Raw genomic sequence first — 22,117 nt, 5'->3', positions numbered from 1 at the left:
AAGTCATACCTAACAAAGTGCTGTACCGATGCATTAAATTAACTTCACTTTCAGGGGAATTGGACCATCAACCGGAAAAAAGGCGTCTTGGATAGGAGCCAGCGGTGATCAGACATTTATCAAAATCGACGAATCATTAGTTAACGCTTCCATGCTTTCAAAGTTCAGTGTTGTTGCCGATAAAAATACAATATTGCTTGTCCCAAATAACCAACTTCAACTCAATTCAATCGCCATAAACCGTCGCAATGGAAACTGTAAAGCTCACAACACAAATCAATTTGATTTCAAAACAATTATCGACAAAATTGACGACAAAGGATGTCAAGGTGGTAGAAAACGAGTGAAGGCACATCAGCCTCAACAACAACCTTACTACAATGCGGAAGGAATAGTGGAAAATCAGGACATGGTTATGTCTGAGCTAGACCTGTGCCATGAATCGAAGCACGCGCCCGATGGTAGTAAACAAACCACTGTCAGTTTTGCGTTCACCATGGATCCCTGTTTCAATATATTATGGGGATTTGACAGTGTCTCAAAAAGTATGATGTTTTTCAATGTTATAGCTTCGGAAATTGCACCCCATTCTGAAGTATGAGTTGGTTTTTTTTCTCTTAAAGTGAAAATTAATGTTTGGTTATTCTAGCATGCAAAGGATTTAGTTGCTATTCTAACTCCCGAAATCGCTCTGCCTATTCAAGCAGATGCGGAAGTTGCTCGGTATCAAGTTTCCCTTAATATTCTGGCTACTCTGGATATCCTGACTACCAATCAGAAAGCACTGTATGTAACTGAGTCTTAATTTCATTTGTGTTTCTTAAGTTGATTTATTGCAGCAAAAAGTGCTTTGTACCATCGGACGATGCCCATAAAGTTAATGTGGATGGCAAAGACAGCTGCGAGTACAATACGGTTTGCAGATTCGAAAGCTTCGGTGGCGGATGGGGATATTCGAGTTACAGTGTAGAGGCTATTCGTTTTATGAGTGACACTGACGTTATCATCGGTAAGCTAAACGGTTTTTTTCTGAGCATTGCCTCATCGTTTTTGAATGTTGAACACGGAATGATACTTTTTTTAAAAAAATAATTTCACTTGCTCGCATTTTGACACATTTTTTGCTTAATGTATGTTTCGCTTAAAATTACGATATTTTATAGGAGCTAATCTATTCGGCGGTTATCAGACCAATAGCAAGGTTGTCTTGATTCTTCATGCATGCCAGTAGTATAGTTTCTTACGGAGAGCTTAAATAATGTTTTATCCTTTACCTTGCAGCTGGTTTCGGGATGTACGGAGGTCGCGGCGAATACACTTGTAAATTAAAACTGTTCGATTTAGGCTATGACGGCGGCACTGTCGAAAGAGATGGAGTTTTACTATCAGAAGTCGAAGAGGTCCCGTTTGAATGTCCCTCAAAGTGCAAATATAATATCACGCTTCCAAGCCCGGTGACAATCAGTGCCGAACGGTGGTACGTGATACTGGCCAAAATTTCAGGCCCATCATCGGACTGCGGGTCTTCGGGACAAACTTCTGTAACCACGGCCGATAATGTGGTATTCCAGTTCAAGACTTCCAAGAAGGCAAATAACGGAACTAACGTAGGCGCCGGACAAATTCCGTCCATTTTGTACCGGATAATTTCACAGAACAGCAAAGCAGTATTCCCAACTGTTTTGAATGATCCGGTTTGCAAGCTTTCGAAAAATTTTGCTAATACTCTTACGAAGGATTGCTTTGAAAGTTTAGTTATGCTACTGAATTGGTCATGGAGTTCGTTCAAAATTTCTACTGCCGACATTCTGGAAACGGTTAGTTATTAATACTATTTACTATCAAAATTAAATTATGACGCTATTTCTTTTTCAGAGAAAAACGAATCAAAATATAATCTCCCTAAATAGACTTGTGTACATCTGTAAAGCTAGCTTGAGATTGTTAAGGAAGTACATAAATGAAATTTATCCCTACAAAGGATTTAACAACGGTGACAAGCTTTCAAATAAAGGCAAAGTGCTAAATCTTAAAAGTGACATTAAGCAAGAGAAGTCTCCAAAAACAAAGAGCTATGACGCAAATGCTCTAGTGTCATCAGTAGACAGCAAATCTGATTTACTCAAAGTTAATGACATTAATATTATGGAAATTAATACTCCAATGTTGAACAAAAAAGTAGCGTCTGAGAGTATTCAACTAGCTGAATGTATTGGAGACGTGCGCGCTTTGTTGACTCAAATCCTCTGTGATGAACTACCCTACCATTCTGGTAACGATATCTCCACCATGATACTAAATGTATTAGATGAATGTCATACCACGTTTGTTAGCTGTTTCAATGCATTTTATCCTACTTCGTTTCTGAAATGGAACTGCATTTGCAACCTACTTGCTCAGATTGATAAAGGAGTTCTGCATTCACGTTTACTAAGTGGTGTTTTAGCTGGTTTATGTGATCCAAACATTAACCTTCGGTCAACATTTTCTATGCTATCGCCTAATGTGGAATATAAGTCCCTTACTAGTCCTAGCGACAATCTGGGATTCCCAATGCTCGTCAGTTCGGAAAACTACCAGTATCCGATTCTTGTAGAGCAAATGTTGTATCGAACGCAGAAAGAAAAAAACATCACGTGCAGCTCGTGGACCTTCAAGGATGTACTTAACAGACTGCTGGATATCATTTCAAAACCCGTTCGATTGAAAATAGAGAATATTTATAACAACCAAAGTACTGACATCTATAGTGGAGACGCTATGAAGCGACGATTGAATAACAATTTAATAACTAATTCATGTAGATTACTATCTAAGGTATTGGCAGAAATTATCTATCAGAACTGTTCTATTGATGTAAGTATGCGAAATTTGAGTCAAGATCATTCTATACATTTCCTATCAACTGTACAGGTCGAAACGGCAGTAGTTCCATCAAACGTATTGCATTCAAGTGGTAACCGATTTGCGAAGGTAGATGTTAGCAAAACATGGAATACCGGCAATTTTGGTCCAGATGCCATAGCATTTACTGTCGATCGGCCGGGTATATCGATTGCGGGAGCCTGTGTTAGTATCCTTCATAACCTTGTAATATTAAGATTGCTAAATCTCAGAACTTTCAGGTTTACTCCGGCTCTGGTAGTTACGAATATCAACTGGAACTGTTGTATGATGTAATGTAGTCATGTTTTTTTAGATCAATAACAATAACAACTTAAATGTATCATTTCAGAGCATGGAATCCAAAAGTCAACTCCAACATAAATGGGAAGTAATCGAATCAGTGGTCGGAGCGTATGATCAAAGTATGGTTAAAAACTTTATGACAGAAATCAAATTCGATCGTTGCATAAGCATCAAAGAGAACGTTCGATACGCATTGCGTTTGTGTTCTCAAGGAGCACGCACTTGTTCCGGTGATGGAGGGTTTGCAGCTATTCGTGGCCCTTGTGGAGTGACATTCAAGTTTTATCCTTGCGATTTAAGCTTTAATGGGACTACCCCGGCTCGAGGACAAATTCCTTGCATTTTATACTATAGTATCCCAACCATCAATGACAGTTACGCCGGAAAGTATAGCAAAGAATCGCATGCTCGAGATATTGCCCTACAAATCTCAACCGATATTACATCAAGATGCAAGGATTTACTGATACATGCTAGAAACGCAATAGCGTTTTCCTCCACATCAAGCGACAAAAGCTCTAATTCGTCACACAATACTCATACCGTAGATTCCGAGCATAACATCACACCAATCGAAGAGCATCTAGATATTGCCTGGATTAACAACTCGGACATAGCAAATGTGAACAATGTTACCAGCAGTAGTTTCGACCACAATTCCTCTACAGCTAAAGATATTACTAAACGTATTGAAAATTTTTCAAAGGGCATTATAGAAACACTTAAATTTGATAAAAAGTCAAGGAATTCGATTGATTTTGATATAGAAATAGAAATTGGCGCTGAAGAAATAACTCCCAATGATTACGTTGACGACAGAAATAACAAATTAGATTCCATTTCTAATGGAAATGCTTCAGGTCTCGGAATTCAAAACAAAGCAGATAATTTCTCAATGTTGAACGATGCAGCTAGTGATGCAGAGGAATTCAACCACCAACTGAATCAGGAAAGAATTATCCAGCTTTTTTCAGCGGAAGACTCGTGTTTGTTTACAATGCTATTGCCGCTGACCTTTGCACACATCGGTCCTCTTGTGTGCAGCAATTTGAAGAGTTCCGTAGAAGTACTAAGTCTTATTCGGGCTATTTTACCGCATGTGTCGGCATTGAATCAAATCAATAACTTCAAACTTTATGAATCGAGCAAAGCCGAAAACAGCGAAGCTACACGTAAAAGTATACTCGGAGATCACAATGATTTGTGCACTACAAGTCACTACTATTGTATTGTTGAAAGTGAGCATCCTTATAAGTCTAGCTCAGTAGCGAACTATCGTGTTGAGTTTCCTCCCAGTGTTCGTTGGATGACTATAGATTTCGATCCGCAGTGCGGTACCGTACAGCCGGAGGATTATGTTTATCTGAAAACACCCAAATACCCGGAGAGAGCCAGAGCAGAGACGGCCTTTATTAATGATAATCATGCATCGACAATAAATGCACGCAAAAGCAAGGAGGTTAAATTGGAAAGATGTGTAACCAGTGAAAAGGCTGCAAAAAATGATTTGCCAGATATTGAATGGATTGTTATCAAGAAATTTAACACGTAAGTCACATTAGCCTCACATACATATACGCAAAATTAATTATTAATCTTTTTTTCAGGCCACAGAACTGGAGCACTAATGCCATAGTTCTTCCGGGAAATAAGCTGGAAATTTCATTAGAAACGGCTTCAACTTATGTGCGAGAACCAAAAGGAAATAGGTACGGGTTCAAATGTGCTATAATAGGCTACGACAATAAGAGTGTTGTAAAATATCCAAGCACTTCGTTGATTCATCTCGAGTATGAATTATCTTATTTGGGAGGTCTGTGCAGTGCAAATTTGCTAAAAAAGGATTTAATATTTTCGGGTGTGTTTCTCTATTTTTTATTAAGTTATTTTAGAATTCAACTAACGCTATCTGCTCTTCTAGATGACATCAATGAGAGCGTTGTTAATGTAGAAGACACTATTAAAAAACACTCCGCATTACTATCGAAAGGCTTGATGGTATCCGATGCAGTACTAACCATCAGTAATGCTTTGGAAGCAAATCTACCAATCACGTAAGTACAATCGAAGGTTTTTCTCAAATCCATCAGTGAAATTCACGTAAAATGTCTAACAGTAGAAAGATTGAGTAGATCTGTTTGATGACTTTAATCAAATTCAGTATTCAGTTGGAGAAATATTATATCTCTATGACTGTTAATTCAAGTTTAAGTTTGAAGCGTATTTTTTATCAAATTAGATCATAGTTAACGCTAAACGTTTTAACTGATAAATAATTTTTATACTACAGTAGTATATCACATTTTCAAGCCATTCTAGTAGTTTCATAAATCTGTTTTCAACAGACCGTGGTTTTCGATTTGCATCACAATTTGTGTTTCACGATATGTTCGTGGTTCTGGTACAATTACGTCGAGTCGTCGTTGCTTTCGCTTCTGTGCCAAACAATACCAAGCTACAAGCAAAGTAACTAGCACCAAGACGACAGAAGCTACGACAACACCTATTATTAGATGTAACCAAAAGGGATCATCCATACATCGCTTTCGCTGAATGTCGTTTAGAGATTCAAACGACTCCTTAGAACCGAAATAGATGTATTCTGAATGGCTCAACAGTAAGCTAGACTGTTTAAGGGCTGCAGTTTCTGCACAGTCTATGTTTCGCTCAATGTAGATTTCTCGTAGCTGTACGTTGAAATCATTCGAAAAATTCAATGATCGCGCATCGTCCAGATGGCTGATTCTGTTATTGTGAAACAATAAAGAAGGCTGCTCTGAATGGCGACTGTAGTAGGAACTATCCAGAGAAATTCCTGGAACAAAAAAGGCAAATTTTTTTGTCTATAATTTTAAACAGTAATCAACAAGTTTACTTACTGCGAAATGCTACTGAATCAATTTTATTAAAATAATTTCCAGTTATCTGTATACTATTTCTAATCTGCATATTCATTGAATCACCAGATAAATTTTCAAATTCGCTGAATTTTAGGGAAAAATTTGTCACATCTGTAATTAAAAATGAAAATTATATAGTCTAGAAAATATAGAGGAATACTACTTTTCATCACAAATCCACTTGGTAGTATAGCGTAGAACGAGCAATTACTAATCACGAATTGGTTAAGCACGTCAATTTCGTAGAAACTTTGCGATGGAATCGGTGCTACGAATTTACTTTTCTCTATGGTAAATTGACTAACATCGAAACGCTTGAATGCGTGGCGTTCTATACGATTAACAAAAGTTTCCAAGATGTTGATGCTTTCCAATTGTTCACGAATGTTTGTAACACTGTATGGACGAAAAACACCTACGCGGCATCTAGTAAATGTAATCTCTCCAACATAACCGCTAACCAAGTGTGAAGGAACCTCCTCTATAACATTCTAAAAAATACAGAAGATGTAGTTTTTCAGAACCTTTTTTTGTATTCTTATGAATATACGTTAGTAAGGAAAATCTTTAACCGTGCTGATGGATTATTACGTGTAAAAGCCAATGAATTCGGTTCCAATATAAGCTCTTCCACATTTATTATAGTCAACTTAGTCAGCTGAAAGAGTGCGGCAAAAGTATCCCGTCGAATTCGCAGAATTTTACAGTTGGCAATTTCTATCTCTGTTGTGCTTCCCTCGAATTGCGGAGCGGTATATTGCTGCAACACAAAAGAATATAAATTTTAAGCATTTTTGAGGAAAAGTAGGTAAAACATAAAAGAAAGAGTAATGCCGATTGCCAAACATAGTTGATCCTTGCAAGTTGCACTATAATAAGGAAAGAAACGTACTGCAAAGAATAAAATTTCTTTCAAGTGTGGAACAAATAAAAACGCGTCTCTTTCCTTCATTGATCAAATTTAATTTTCCGAAGCAGATACTAGCGGGCATGAATATAAGAAGACTTATATTGTACTCAATATTTAGTGAACGGAACACAACACTAATAGTTCTTACAAAACGGATAGTTTACCTTTTATGGGGACATAAACGACTAATTTTTTTGAAAAAGTCATACATTTTTTATTTCAGAATCTGATTTCGCAGTCCTTTCCGCTTATTTTGATACTAATTTTGTAATGATCCGACCACGGGAAGTGGCCGAAAAACGATCATACACATAAGCATTCTTAATAAAACGCCGCTCCTGAAAAACCACTATTTTCAAACTTTATGTACCTTTTTCTCAGAAACTACACAACGTATTGAAACGAAAAAGAAGAAAAACAGATGAATGAAAACATAAAATTTTGTCTTCTTTTTCTTTTTTCTCTGTCAGTGTTTCGTTTACAAAGCCCAGAAGTTATGAAAGTCTTTGCTAAGCTACTACCAACAAAACAAAAAAAAGTTTGTTTCAATACGTTGAGTAGTTTCTGAGAAAAAGGTACATGAAGTTTTCAGGAGCGACGTTTTATTCCGTCGACGTTGTTCCACACCGCACTGGAATGCTTATGTGTATGACCGTTTTCGGCCACTTCCCGTGGTCGGATCATTACAAAATTAGTATCAAAATAAGCGGAATGGACTGCGAATCAGATCAGATTCTGAAATAAAAAATTTATGACTTTTTCAAAAAATTTAGTCATTTCCGGAGTGATTCGCGATAAGGGCGCAACTAACAAAGTGTGAACAATGAGAAATATCACTGTGATAATTTGCCAGTACATTTTCAAGTCATAATTTAAATAAAGGTTACAAAAATCAAGTTTAAAGACATAAATTGGTGGAGAATAACGCAATCTTATAATTTCACAACAATACTGCATAAAATTTGTGCATTCAAGCTCAAAATCTAAGTTTTATAGTTGAACCCCTTGGAATGAGCCCTAAAAGCATTTCGACAATGAGATTCGCCCAGCCCTGTTTCGCCTTGTTTTGATTTTTTTATTTAAATTTTATGTCCCCTTAAACCGACCGGCTTCGGTGAACTATTAGTGTTGTGTTCCGTTCAGTAAATATTGTGTTATTGGTTCTTACGTTGGCATAAAAAAAGTTTTTGTAGTGAACTTATATTTTAGGTAAAAACAGTACTTTGAAAAAAGCGATACAAACAGATGTGGTCGCCCAAAATTCATTTTTGGTCGGATTTTTTTCAAACTTTCAGGGCATAAACCCCAGTATTATGGTTGCTCTCTGACACTCTGAAACCAAATATGATTATCTTAGCCGACAGACTACCACAGTTACGAGACACTCACATTGGATGAATCGTGGCCGATCTCATCGTTGAACTTAGTGAAAAATGCTGCAGTTTTGCAGTCCAGGTGCAGTGCAGAGGAGGTGCTGAACGCTCCCAAGCTACCATCTGAGGAGATAGAATGTGAAGCACACTTCCTTTCCCCCTACCAGCATGAGGAAACAGCAAGGTTCATCGTACAGCTGCCGTTTAAGGACAATCTTTCCCTGCTAAGTGATTGCCATTCTCTGGATTTGAAGTGCTTTCTAATGTAAGAGAAGCGGCTCATCCGTAATCCGGAGCTTCAAGTACAGTATGTAAACTTCATCCGATAGTACGAATTCCTCGGCTATTGCCAAGACGTCAGACAACATCGAAACTCTCCTCAAACGTAGTGCTCCAAGTCGGTCTTATTTACTTACTCACATCTCAGTGTCCGCCGGTCCGGCAGAACAAAGGAATGAAATCAGAGATCTCGACTGTTGACGGTTACCTGCCATAGCTTTGACCTGTCGCCAGAACAGGTTTTCGTCTACGCCTGGATGTCGTTGGCTAAGCTGCGTCGCCATGAGCTTCTGGGTCTGCCTCTTCTACGCTGTCCTTGCGGATTCCAGTCGAGGGCTTCTCTGTAGATCTCGTTCGCTCGTTTCCTCAAGGTGAGTCCGATCCACTTCTATTTACGTTTACGAGTTTCTGTTGCTATCGGTCGTTGATGACATCGACGATGGAGTTCCTCATTGGCTATCCAGTTGTCAGGCCACCAGCTACGAATGATATATTGCAGGCACCGTTGCGTTGTCTCCGCTGGAATGCACCACATTTCGCAGGCTTACAGCAGTGCGGACTTAACATTTGAGTTAAATTTTTTTTCGTAATGTTTCGCAGACATGCAAAGGCACCTCCGACCTTCCTGATCCGTGTGGCAATATCAGTCTTGGTACCACCATCGGGTGTTTTCTGGCTACTAAGATTTTGAAAGGCACCCCCCTGCTCAACTAGTTGTCCCGCTACTGTGTAATTGGTGGGATTATCAGTGTTACACTTAGTTTTTGCTACATTGACCTGTGAGACCTACTGCCTGGAAGCTCTCGGACAGATCATCTAACTTGCTCTGCATACCATTTCGGCGTGGTGCAAGCAAGACAATGTCGTTGGGTAGGTCAAGGCCATTTAGCTGCTTCATCATTAGAGGATTCCAAAGCAATCCTCGATCTCATCCGTAACGATGAGAAACGGAAGCGGTGATAAAATGCAGCTCTTTCGCACGCCAGTAGTAACCTCTATAAGATTGGATTAAATGCCGTTGTGCAAAACCTTGCACGAGAACGCCTCGTACTCGTTCAATGAGATGGACTACTTGAAGCTCCTCTACGCCTAGAACGCCCAGATGTTTTCGTGGTTGTGTCGGTCAAACGCCTTTTTGAAGTCAACGAACACCTGCAGAAGAGAGTCCTGGAAATCGTTGATCTGCTCCAATATAATGCGGAGCGTTGTGATATGGGCTACTAATAATCGGTTGGCACGGAATCCATCTTGCTGCCGCCGGAGAGTAACGTCGATCTTCTGCTGATCCGGTACCTTACACAGTACTTTGAGAGTAATACAGAGCAACGTGATGCCACGCCAGTTACCGCATTCAGTTAGGTCTCCTTTTTAGGGACTTTGACCAATATGCGCTGCATCCAGTCCATCGGAAAAGTTGCGGTTTCCCATATATTGCTGAAAAGCTGATGCATAATCTGGGCTGATAAAAATGGGTCAGCTTTGAGCATTTCGGTTGAAATACAGTCTATGCCTTAGAGTGACAGAATTGAATTTCATACTCTTGATGACAGGCTTAACTTCATCCTGCAATGGTGCCTCTGGGTTGACGCGATTTATTCGACGAACTGCTGGCGTCATACTTTGCTGGTTTTGTTGGTGTCTGACAATTGAAGCTCGGAAGAATTGTTCAAAATGTTTAGTCCATCATTTAAGCTGTTCTGTACGGTCAGTCAGTAGCTGACCAGCACTGTCCTTTAGCTCTTTGTATTCATCCTGGCACCACTAAGGCGGCGAGAAAAACCTTACAACAAATGGCCATTGGCGGCGACGGTTTCTCCTTGTTCGGTTAGGAAGTTAGTTCAGGCTCTCTTGTCCCGCCTACAAGCTCGTTTAACACCCCTCTCTAGTTTGGCGTATCGTTGACGGACAGCTGTCTTAGCCCATCTGACTCGCGCTCGCTCAATGCCGGCTTTCGCCTCTCTCGTCGATCTTTCTGCAAGTTTCATCCGAAATCCGCTCTCTCCGCCAGCTGCGTGCTTTGCCGAGGGTCGTGATGAAGGTGTTCTATATCCTGGTCTATTGCTCTCCGACGGTTCCACCAGGTAGAAACTCCGAGACTCGGAATTCAAGTTGTTCGACAAAGGCCCTTTTCACCTCAGGTTTCTCCAATCGGCAGACATCGTAACGGAACCCAACTTTCTGCTTCCGACTTTGGACACCTGCGATGCGCAAACGGATTTCAGCGATAACAACATGATGGTCGGATGCAATATTAGCGCTGCGTTTTGTTGCGTACATCAAAAAGGCTCCTTCGCCTTGTAGTCGTTTTGGTTTTCTGTTCGGCCGTCGCGGAAAAAAAGGGGACTTTATGTGTTGCTCTATGGGGAAAGAGCGATCTACCAATGACCATGTTGTTATTTATTACCACTGAATTTTGTAAACAGCTCCCTTGACGCGTTCCAGGTCCACATTGTTTGAGCCAATCTTCGCGTTGAAGTCGCCCTAGTGGATGTGGATATTCCCCTTCGGGATTTTCTCAAGCCCGCTGTTCAGCTGGTTGTAGAAACTCTTGTTCTCCTGCAGGTCGGCAGCGTCTGTTGGCGCATATCACTGGATTGCTATAAGGTATCTAACCTGTGTTTTGAACCTGGCAACGATTATTCTTTCTTTTATCGGTTTCCACTTCATCAGGGCTGACTGTGCCCCTGGCCTCCAACTCCTCTTTCTCGAGTAGCATTTTCAACTCATATGCCAGAGCAGAGCAAGATTTGCTAAAGGTCATTGCCAATAATCCAGATTGATTTCTCCTTTTATTTTCATTAGCTTTTTTTGTTTTCGGGTACAGTAAGTTGTTAGCCTAAGGTCCCTATCTCATTGACAGGGTTGCCATCTTTAGGTGTGCGGGTCATGTTCCCGAAGTTCTCAAAAATAACAACCTCTGGTGTACCGGTCCCGAATTCTTGCCAATGGTAGACTACAAAATTTATACTGTTAAAAATTAACCGGATGAACTGGTATCCGAACTGACAGCTATAGCGTAGTAAGTGAAATTGCAGATTGGCTATCGATCTTTCGCAAATTTAATGATTTCCGCTAAATCTATCGTGTGACAATTAAAGCTGCATAAAGTAAGAACTTAAATGGTTCTTCAAATCAGCTTTCTTCCAAAAGCTGATAAACAATCCGCTTCTAAAGAGCCGTAAACATCAAACTATCAAGCTTTACGGCTGCTTAAAGGTGTTAGACCGGCTTAGGTCGACGTACAGTAGCAAATGTCTCGAGAAATCTACTGTTTGTTTGTGTTAGTAGCGAATATAATGGAAAGCTGATGTAGAGCTGACCTGTTACGAATACAAAGCTGGCATAGTCGTCGTACTTAAGAAATGCAATACATAAATATGCAGTAACCATACTGTTGCTGTTGCGAGAAACTTCAGACACCGAAGGAATGCTGGAGTTCGGTATACTGCTTTCTTTTCGCAGTTTTTTGACGAATTAACCATTAATCGATGATTCTTGTTCAGGTGGTTTCCGCACGTCCACGAAGTTTGGTTGGTATTGTCACACAAATAAGGCCATTGCAAATCATTTTCAAAGTTTTTGTCACCCCCCCTTGGAAATTGGCTTGAAAAATCGGGGGGCAAAAAAAATAATTTGTAGGACACGAGTTAATTTTTTTTATAAAATCAATCGTCTGTGGGCTCTCTAGCCTGAAAAACTCGAAAAATGAGTGAGCGAGTTGAGTTAACGAAATAGAAATGAGAATTCAAACAGTGAAATTTCCGAAATTCGGCCTAAAAATTTTTCTTTCGTTTTTGTTTTTTTTTTCGTAGATTTTTGCATGGAAAATAATAACGAATATATTAAAAGCAAGAATAGATTTGATTTTCGCGTTTAAACTTTAAGTAAAAATGTCTAAAATCCATATTTTTAAGTTTGTCGCGCTTAATCGGATCTTATCGTATCAAAATACCTATATAAGTGTATCGCTCAAGGTTATTCTTCAGTGCATATATCGCCTTCAAAATGGCACGGATAAGCGGCTTTTGGGCGTCGAATACGATTTTGTTGGATACAGATCAGTACGTGACTCTTATTTGCAATCTAATTATACATATAAAAATGCTGACTGGGGAGATGGATAGGTTGTTCACTTCGAACCGCTGATTGTCCACAGCATTCACCTCTTCCGCCTCCGAATACGAGTCTTCCGTTCCCTTCTCAATCTTTACATTGCACATCGTGTACGATTGACGAGTCGGTCCCTGTGGCTATTGCTGAATCGACGCATCGTTTGCGAATCAATTCCCAAGTAACAATTTGGGTTGTGTTACACTCTTATGATGGCATTTAAGACCAAAATTGGTCATGAAAACCACCATAAAAGTACAATAAAACTCATATTGCTGCTTGGGTTCTGCAGGCATGGAACTCTAGCTTTCGGAGATTTCTTGCTATCTTGCAAGTTACCCTGGAACGGTAATGAGGACGCATGTTATCCTGAACTACTTCAAAAATCCATTGGTGGTGCATCGGCGTCGTGATTAGTTTGATGGGTCGCTCAAACTCCATTTTAAATGCAAGGAATGTTTCCCCTCTGTTCTGCTTCCGCTCGTAATTTTTTTTCGATATCCCTGGTCTTTGTTCGGGTTCCCGTAAATATACCTGATTCTCTCCTCAAAGTCTTGTCAGTTTGGAAAATCATCTACATAGCACAAATACCATTCATAGGGCTCGCCTCTCAATGTGGTGTGAACTCTCTGCAATAGTAAAAAGCAAAGCCATGGGTATAAACGTCCTGTTGAGAACTTGACCCTTCTTTAGCGACAGACTTCGCAGCTGGTTATTAGAGTACAGGACAATTTCGGGGTTAGTGCAACGATCCTATTGACTCTATAGCAGCACCTCCTAGGCGAGATTCGTGCATACGACGATTGGCTTGTTAGGCCTGCATCGTACCCCGAAGCTAACTGGGAGGGATAATAGTGTATGTGTTTATCTCTGCAATAGTATCTCCTTGTAAATCCTATCCATCCCATCCATGGCTAGATGCCTAGTTTTCTGCAAAAAGTCCTCTAAAATTAGCTGCCGTGTATTTCCAGTGAAAGTGAGATGCCATTTCTCCATCCTGTAATCGGCGTTCTGGGTTTCCCTGTCGTCAATTTCATGCTGTGAGAACGTCCCGATCAGTTATGGTTTGATATTGGACAGTGCTCATTACCTAACACAGTGTTAGACTTCCAAACAAACTTCCTGTATTGATATCAGATATCGTAAAGTTGTATGCGTAATAATTGAAAAATCATCAATGATCATCAATGAATGTAAGAGTAGAACACAGTAAAACCCGCATGATGGAACATTCATTTCTTACACATACATGTTAAAAACGTAACTAACATTGAGAGCAGTCCACATTAAATCTTGCTTCATACAATGTGTTTGGGGTAGTCCGGGCTTGGTCTAGCTTCGGATAAATTTGTATTATTTTTTTTAAACAGCCAGAACACTCGTACAACTTTGGTTTTATTTTTTAATGTGGAATGCATGAAGCGATGTTGATCGCTCCTTCTCGTCACCCTCCTAGTATTGTTCAGCTGTAAAGTACTCAAATGAAAGAGGACTTCAGCGAATTATTTTGCCGATCTTTAAGGTGAAATTAGTCGTCATCGATTCTGCACATTCCAAACGCATTTTTTTTAAACAAAAATTTTGCTCATGAAAATATATTCTCTGTGTTCAGATTGGCAAGAAGAATGCGGTGAATACATTTCTATAAACAGAACCCCACTTTTAGGCTCAAAAACTGCTTCCGAAATTGAGCTCTCCGACGTTAATGACTGTTAATTTCCCGTTAATTAAAACAAATACACCTTAAATAATACCATAACCATAATAAAAACATTTGAACTTGTTGAAAATGGACATTCTGATATACCTTGAACGTAGATAATCAGTTCCCAATTTAGATCACTCAACCAAAGTAGCCGATTTTTAAAAGATTGAGTTAAAATTCATAGTTTAAGGGCAAGTTTGAGCATGAGTAATCTTATTAACTATATGGCTTCTGATTCTAAAATCGACTACTTTAGTTGAGTGATCGGAATTAGGCGCTGATCGGAATTACCTGCGTTCACGGTAACAGCTATCACAATTTTTTGCCAGTAAGTAGAAGTACTACTTTTCGTTAAATACAGCCCCATGCCCAAAGTTCCATGAATAGCTCACTCATTTTTTCTTTCATTTTGCTTGTTTAATTCCATTCGCATTAGTATAGCTACCTATGACTAATACATTTCACAGCTTTTATCAATATGTGCTGTAGGTTCAGATGGATGATTTTTTTTCGATAACACTTGTATTCACATGCATGTAACATTATCACATACTTCGTTTCGATATCCACAATCGCAAATTCGCTTTCCGAAACGAGGAGTAGCATCGTGAGTACAGCTAACCAACGATAATTCTTCGCGATCGCCACGAAATTCATCAAGCTCATCAGCTTTTATACAACCGGGAACACTGGAACTGGCCAATAACAGTAGCAAAGTGTATATCTTCTTTTTCATCGTTTCATAATTCAATCGGAACTCGGCGAAGGATTCTAGACACAGATTCACTATCCGATTCACCTGAGATTAATTTCTAATTCGCACAAACCATGCCAAGACACCGAATCCTAGTGAGCTAGCTTGAAGGTAATGGTACACTAACGTACGTACTATATCTAATCGGGTAGCAATGATTGTAACGAATTTGTTATTGCAGAGTAGATAAGTATGAGTTCCCAAAGATAGCATTCATGTGATAACGTCCAAAGCAAACTTCATTTTTGTACGAGTACCTACCTTCGTGCGATGTTTACCGAACCGGGGTGTTGGTTATCGCTAGTATCGGGTTTTTACTTATGCTATGCATAGTGCCTATCGTAATCATATTTCTTTCGTTATGGCTTGCTTACAGTGAAAGAAGAGTACAATAATGGTTTTTGGTTACTTTCATTAGTAGTCGTCTGTTTTATTAATTTTCTCGAAGAATATTACACTAGTGGAGTAATGTGTTAGAACCTAGATATTGCATCGTCTGATTCTGGACTAACTTAATATCACTTTTTCAACTGCGCACCATGCTAGTGCATACACGATGTTTTGGACGTTTATTTTTCGCTAAAAATGTTTTGAAATGGATTTCGTCACGCGTCTGCATACTCAACTATGTCGTCTATTTTTACAGTAATATCACTACCACCCGAGTGTTCCGAATGGTCGGAATTTGACGTCGAGCTATCAGAATCAACTGTTTGCTCCCGACGAAGCGCGGGTTTTGGTGGCACTTTTTTAATCGGCAGCGAATATTCGGGAATTTCCCTACTAGTTGACGGAGATCTGTCCATATACCTGAGTGACTCGAGGTTCACAATGGCATTTGCTGTGCCACTGTTGTTACTACTGCTACTGGTACCACTATTCGAATTGAGAATATCAGGCAAATTTCTCGACGTTGTCGGTTGCTGTTGTTGTTGTTGTACAGTCGAGCCAATGTTGTTTCCTATTGCATACGGTGTTATAAGCGTTCGCGTGTTATCTAAAGGAAAAAGATAGATAATTCGTTACCGGTTCTAGATTAGACAGTTCTAGTTCTAGTTTAATCGATTTTACCTTTTTGTGTAATCTGTACCGGTTCCGAGTAGTGTGAGTCACTCAAATCCATCGGCGCAGAATATTCATTCACGAGCAGCGGCTGAGCCGCACTTGTCAGTTCAGCATATATATGATCGGAAGTTGCAGGAGCTTCGATCACTGTTGTGCCCTCTACAGGACCGGATGGTTCTGCATAGATTGTTTCAAGCGGTGTATTGCTTGTGCTAGGGGCCAAGTGACGATACAAAATGTCTGTGAAGGCCACAAAATCATCACCACTATTTTCGCAATCATTCAATCGTCTTACGATTTCTCCAATAGTTAAAACTTTCTCAGTTTCTGTAAAATTACCTTCCATAAGCTTTCTAGAGTAGTTCAAAATTTCTTCATACACTTCTGGAGTTTGTTTTTCTTTGATTTTTTCTAAAGTTTGATGAACAATCACTTTATCTTCCTTCGTGAACGATTTGGACGGTTTGTGAGTCATGGTAAAAGAATGATTTGAAATTACATCGGCTGAAGTACTTGATTCTCGTTTACATACTTTACAAAATACAATACTCAAGATTATTACCACTAAAACAACTACGATAGCAATTGCTATTAAAATATATTGGTAATAATCATTATACTGAACTGATTCAATTTCGTTGGGACTAACAAAGTGTGGCACAACCTTTTTCTCCTTTTGACTACGCGCGCAATCGATTGTTCGCGTCGACTCGTCGCACACTTGTTGTATATACATTTTTACATTGAAAATTGTCGCGTTAAAACAGAACTTCAACGTCTCATCTATTCGACAATAGCTTTCTCGAAGCAGTTTGTCGTAATCTCGAAATAGCAGATCCTCCAGCCATGTTTCATCACATGTACAATTTTTATTGAATGATATTTCGCTGATTGTACACGTAGGATGCTGCGTGAAGCTGAGGCTACGTTTTGCTGGCTTCGTAATTGAATTGGCATGAAACTGACAGCTCTTCGATGTTGTACTCTTTTCGATCGTAAAGTAGTTAAACTCTCCGAACGAGTTATTTGTGATGATTACGCTCGTCCAGTCGGGTTTTTGGTAAAACCAATTCTTGCCAGCTTTGATGATTTTATTGTTGATTATTTGACTCGAAACTCCAGTGAATTTTATGGCATCGTCAGCGATTTCGGTTATGCTGGAAATTAAAATTCGAATTATAAGGATACACTGATTTCAGCTAGAATAAACAGTTAGTGACTAAATCTGCGTAGTTAAAATTGTCACGACGCATTTTTTGTCTGTGTCAAATAAATACGTTGTTCCTTGTTCGTAATTTGAGATAAATTTAACCCTAAAATTCAAATTGCCATATTTCAGCGGAGCGGAAGTTCAATGAATTTTCAAATCTCTATTTTTTGCAGGAAGCGGTTGTTAAAAAAATAGAGCGAAACCATAGGATATTTTTTATAATTGTGACGTTTACATTCATCTCGAAACGCTTACTACCTAGAACGATGGTTCCTTAAAAATATTCGAAAATATGAGATATTCAAAATTATGTGTGGCATTTGATAGGTATCAGGTATCAGCATCTTTGACTCGAGCAGCAAGTTCCGCACAATCATGTGGAAGATTTGTGCCTTGCCCATCTAGCCCGTGTCATCATTTACCTGATGAGGACGGGAAGGAAAACGGGAGGCTGGGTGAAGAATTTGGACAAACACAAACACATGCATACCGAGAGATTTTTGTACCCCCGAGGAGATACTGCAATCCTTGGTAGTTAACTTATCAATAGTACACTCCCTAGGGGGTATACTCATGATAAATAAGAGCCTGTAGGTCAATACCGCTTTCGGTAAGAAACATTAAAATGTCTTGTAATTTTAGTTTCCTAAAATCGGATTCATTTAAGACGTAGCATCCAAAGATCCTATGACGCAACTGTGTTACTGCAGGACACCTACTGCATTCGATAGGACTTACTCACTAAAGGGTGTTCCACATCAAATTTCACCACGGAAGAAACGCTGTAGAAAATTACCCATTGGGTATTTTCTCTTGAAAATTTGTGCAGAAGTAGTTTAGAGTGATTGTTTACACTCTATTGCGGTCGGTTTTTCGAAAATTGGAAAAAATGGCGTCACCCGAAAAGCAACGTCGCGAATTTATTTTGCGCAAGCACCTGGAAAATCCTCTACTCTCTCATCACGAATGATGATATTTACATCAAGGCGGACTTCCGGCAGCTTCCGGGGTCACTGAACTTCATTGCCTAGCACAGGTTTGATGTTCCGGAGGAAGTAAGGATGCCTAAACTTTCAAAGTTTGTCAAGAAATACATGATTTGGCAAGCGATCTGCTCATGTGGCAAACGGAGTGCACCGTTCCTGACTACCAGGACTGTAAACGGGCAGATCTACCTCAAGGAGTGTCTACAAAAGCATCTGCTTCCTCTGTTGATGCAACATAAGGGTCCTATGATCTTCTGGCCGGATCTAGCTTCGCGCCACTGTTCAAATGTCCTGGATGTACTGGACGAAGCCAACGGGGTCACTTTCGTACCCATGAACATGAACCCGCACCTCCCCCCCCCGCTCCCCCAACGCACCGGACCCATCTAAAAATACTAGGCTATTATGAACGTTCATTTAGTCACTAATAAGATACTAGCGTTGTAGCATCGTTACTACAAACGATATAGCAAAACGTTGTTCAAAAAATTGCAGATTAGAACTAGTTTTACAAATGTCCCATATATAACATTGTTATATTTGGCTCGGCGGAGACGGTACTGTCAAATGAATCAAGATTGAGTCAAAGTGATTGAACCATCCCTGGTTTTATTGTATTAATTGTATATGCCGCTACAAGCATAAAATGATTTTTGTTCGAATACATGTGTCACACTGTAGTCTTCAGCAAGATTGATTAGATGGACTTGATCTATTCTCTAATAAGCAGGTTAGCACAGGATTTAATCAACAGGTCGCGCTAGTGTACTTGGGTTTTTGATGACATATGAAAACATCAGTTCGACTAGAGGTTGTCGTCTCCGACAACGTTATTCAAATATCAACTAGATGGTGTGAATATGTTTAGGCTCGAGTCATTTAATACCTGGACGCACTGTTTAACTTACTGCAGAGCTCCTAGGGGTCTGATGTGGAATGTTTTGACAGCAGTTTGCTTTTAAATGTTTCCTCTTCCAGTGCTGAAGTATAATTTCCTGCAATTGAAGGTGTTGAGAGCAACTAGGGCAAACCCCGGGCCGGCGCTGTCGGATTATGATATCGCCAATTCAATACCAGCCAAAGCACCGAGAGAAGAATTTGTATACGAGAAGGATTTCAATCTAGTAAGTAACCACTGAAACAGACTGTAGTGTCCAAATACCTAGGTACCCGCAAGTTGTACTATGAGGTTCTTACGCAGTACAAAGAACGCAACCTCATTAACGACGAAACGTACGTGAAGATGGAATGGTCGAGGTGATGTTCCTAACAATTTCAAATTCGTTTTCGCCAAAGATTTCGCAAGAAAGCTTATTCTTTTGCAAGCTACAAGCTGCAAAAAACCCAAGTTTTCACGGCAAACAAGACTATGAATTTCAAAATGTATATTTTTTTAGTTAGATTATAGTCACTAATAGCTTGGGTCATTCGTGACTTCTGTGGGGTTGGGATTTGAACCCGGGTTCTCGGCGTGAGAGGCGTGAATGCTAACCACTACGCCGGGACTGACCCCATCAAAATGTGTAGACAGAAGTGCTTAAAAAACGTATTGTTCCGCACATTAAAGCTCGCAATAGACCTGTAGAGTTTTGGCCTAATTAGGTAAACTGCCACTACAGCGGAACAGTTCTACAGTGGTTCGAGACGTCGGGGTGGTTTTCTTTGAAAAGAACATCAATCCATCCAGCTGCCCTCGATACCGTCCAGTTGAGAAATATTGAACAGTTGTCATTCAGAAGCTCAAGAAGAGTGAAAATGTAACTCGCGATGCTACAGAGATGAAGACATGGTGGAACGTCCAGATATTAAATGACTCAAACTTCAGATTAGGTCTTGACTGTTTGAACAACATTGCCAAAGACTAAAATCTTACATCTACACTCAAGTCTTTTTTTACACGGTTTGTTTTTTTCGATTACTCGAGAACGGTGCAACTAAGCAACTATTTACAATCTACATGAGGAATGTCGAACCACTCCCAAATGTATTGAGAAATAAATGAATGGTCTCTAAGTTACCCCGTTCATAATACTCAAAAAACCAAACCGTGTAAAAAAAGTACTTGAGTGTAATCAGAATTCTAAGATCGTCGTCGTCGTCGTCTTCGTCGTCAGGACCATACACCCACAGTGGCTCTTGCCGTTTCAGGCAGTCGTCTCCGTTCAACTTAATCTTGGGCCCCTCATCGCATCTCAATATCCCAGGCGTCTCAGAGGTCGCAAATCTCTTTCGACCTGGTTGAGTCATCCTGACTTTAAGCCTCTCTGTTCCTGGTGCCGCCGTAGTTGTTTTCCCTTTCGCTTTCGCTCGAGCACGGCCAGGAAGCGTATGTCCTCCGTGAGCAGGGTCACAGCGGGTTTTTGTACATTGTCAACTTCGTATGATGGCGCATGCTTCTTAATCGAAGCATTTTACGCAGGGCACGCTCGATTTCCCGCTTGAATGCGCCGCTGGATGTTGTCTGCGGTCACCCAGTGATCCCAACTACACGAACTCATCTACAACTTCTAATTCGCCGCCGTCAACGGATACCGTTTGTGGGAGACTCACGTTTGTCTCTTTTGGTCTTCGACGCATTAATTTTCAGCCAAATTCTCCTAGACTAGACTTTCAGTCTAGTGTAGATTGCCTTCACCGTTGCAAAGTTCCTGGCTGTGATATCAAAGTCTGCCGAGCCTAGGAGTTGGCTACCTTTGGTGAAAATCATACCGCTCGTCGGTTATCTCCCTCAAGAGCGATGTTGAACAACATGAGAGTGAAAATATTAAATTGGTGTACGAATGCCGCCTGGTGACCAAATTCTGAACCAAATTATTTGCCATAGATTTTATCTGCCACAAGACCATGGTTTTCATAGGTCTTGTCTTTCTGAACAACGTTGGATAAACGTGTGGAGATTGACAATTGTAAGAGCGTAACAGAACTTGACATTAAACTACGGAATATTAGACGGCTTGGTGGTGTAACCGGAGATTGAGAGTTGTAGATTCGAATCCCACTTTCGCTTAGCCATTATTTTTAGACTAATATCAAAATTTCCAGCCTAATATTTCTCATTAGGCATTGACTTTTCTAGAATAAAGGTATCTGAACAATTTTCCTGAGAGCAAGAGTCATTAACGCCACATAGATAGTACATCCTGTCTAATGTCACACATGAGTTTGAAATTTCCGATTTTTGCCTTTCTACTATTTAAATATATAGTACGTACTGTACAGGAATCACTCTGAAATCCATATTTTAAAAGAAGGTACAACAGGCAGAGTGACATTTATACCATTTCATTTAGTTTTTTCTGCAAAAGGGAGCACCGTTCTATTGGGTAAGCATTTTGTAAGCAAGATGAATTCGTTGAAAAATCAAAAAGTTCTAGCTTCTCAAAGTGACCTGATGTTAATTTGACTTTAAGGTACAGACAAGAGGTTAAAATATCACATCGTGTAGCGTAGCAAGTAACAGTTACGTACTATGATAAAAAATTGACTAATCATTTCGCAACAGAATCAATCAGACTCAATTACTTACACGTTATTTTGCATATTAAAGCTATTGAGACCACTATCCGCAATGAAATGTTTGCTGATCTCGGTTATCGTACATCCTGTCATGGTGAAGTGTCTGCATAAAAGCTGAAA

At 39.8% G+C, this 22,117-nt stretch overlaps 2 protein-coding genes across 3 annotated transcripts in view; one reads left to right on the top strand and one right to left on the bottom strand.

Annotated features, from left to right (window-relative positions):
* Positions 1 to 22,117, top strand: part of LOC128746021 (E3 ubiquitin-protein ligase highwire) — an 85,165-nt gene that overhangs the window by 6,543 nt on the left and 56,505 nt on the right. The window contains 11 exon segments of the mRNA XM_053843073.1: positions 55 to 595; positions 650 to 786; positions 840 to 1,009; positions 1,282 to 1,817; positions 1,876 to 1,993; positions 2,180 to 2,856; positions 2,914 to 3,069; positions 3,126 to 3,176; positions 3,236 to 4,737; positions 4,797 to 5,047; positions 5,111 to 5,243. Of these exon segments, the coding sequence (XP_053699048.1) occupies positions 55 to 595; positions 650 to 786; positions 840 to 1,009; positions 1,282 to 1,817; positions 1,876 to 1,993; positions 2,180 to 2,856; positions 2,914 to 3,069; positions 3,126 to 3,176; positions 3,236 to 4,737; positions 4,797 to 5,047; positions 5,111 to 5,243 (4,272 nt within the window).
* LOC128737730 (uncharacterized) overlaps positions 15,529 to 22,117 on the bottom strand; it is a 38,299-nt gene continuing 31,710 nt past the window's right edge. For both annotated transcript variants that reach the window (XM_053832439.1, XM_053832431.1), the window contains exons 6-8: positions 22,008 to 22,111; positions 16,292 to 17,442; positions 15,529 to 16,217 (exon numbers count right to left, since the gene is read on the bottom strand). In XM_053832439.1, the coding sequence (XP_053688414.1) occupies positions 15,826 to 16,217; positions 16,292 to 17,442; positions 22,008 to 22,111 (1,647 nt within the window). In that variant the 3' untranslated portion in view covers positions 15,529 to 15,825. The remainder of the gene's footprint in view (positions 16,218 to 16,291; positions 17,443 to 22,007; positions 22,112 to 22,117) is intronic.

This window comes from Sabethes cyaneus, chromosome 1, assembly GCF_943734655.1.
Source record: "Sabethes cyaneus chromosome 1, idSabCyanKW18_F2, whole genome shotgun sequence".
Lineage (NCBI taxonomy): Eukaryota > Metazoa > Arthropoda > Insecta > Diptera > Culicidae > Sabethes > Sabethes cyaneus.
This window is presented reverse-complemented; position numbering and strand designations above follow the sequence as displayed.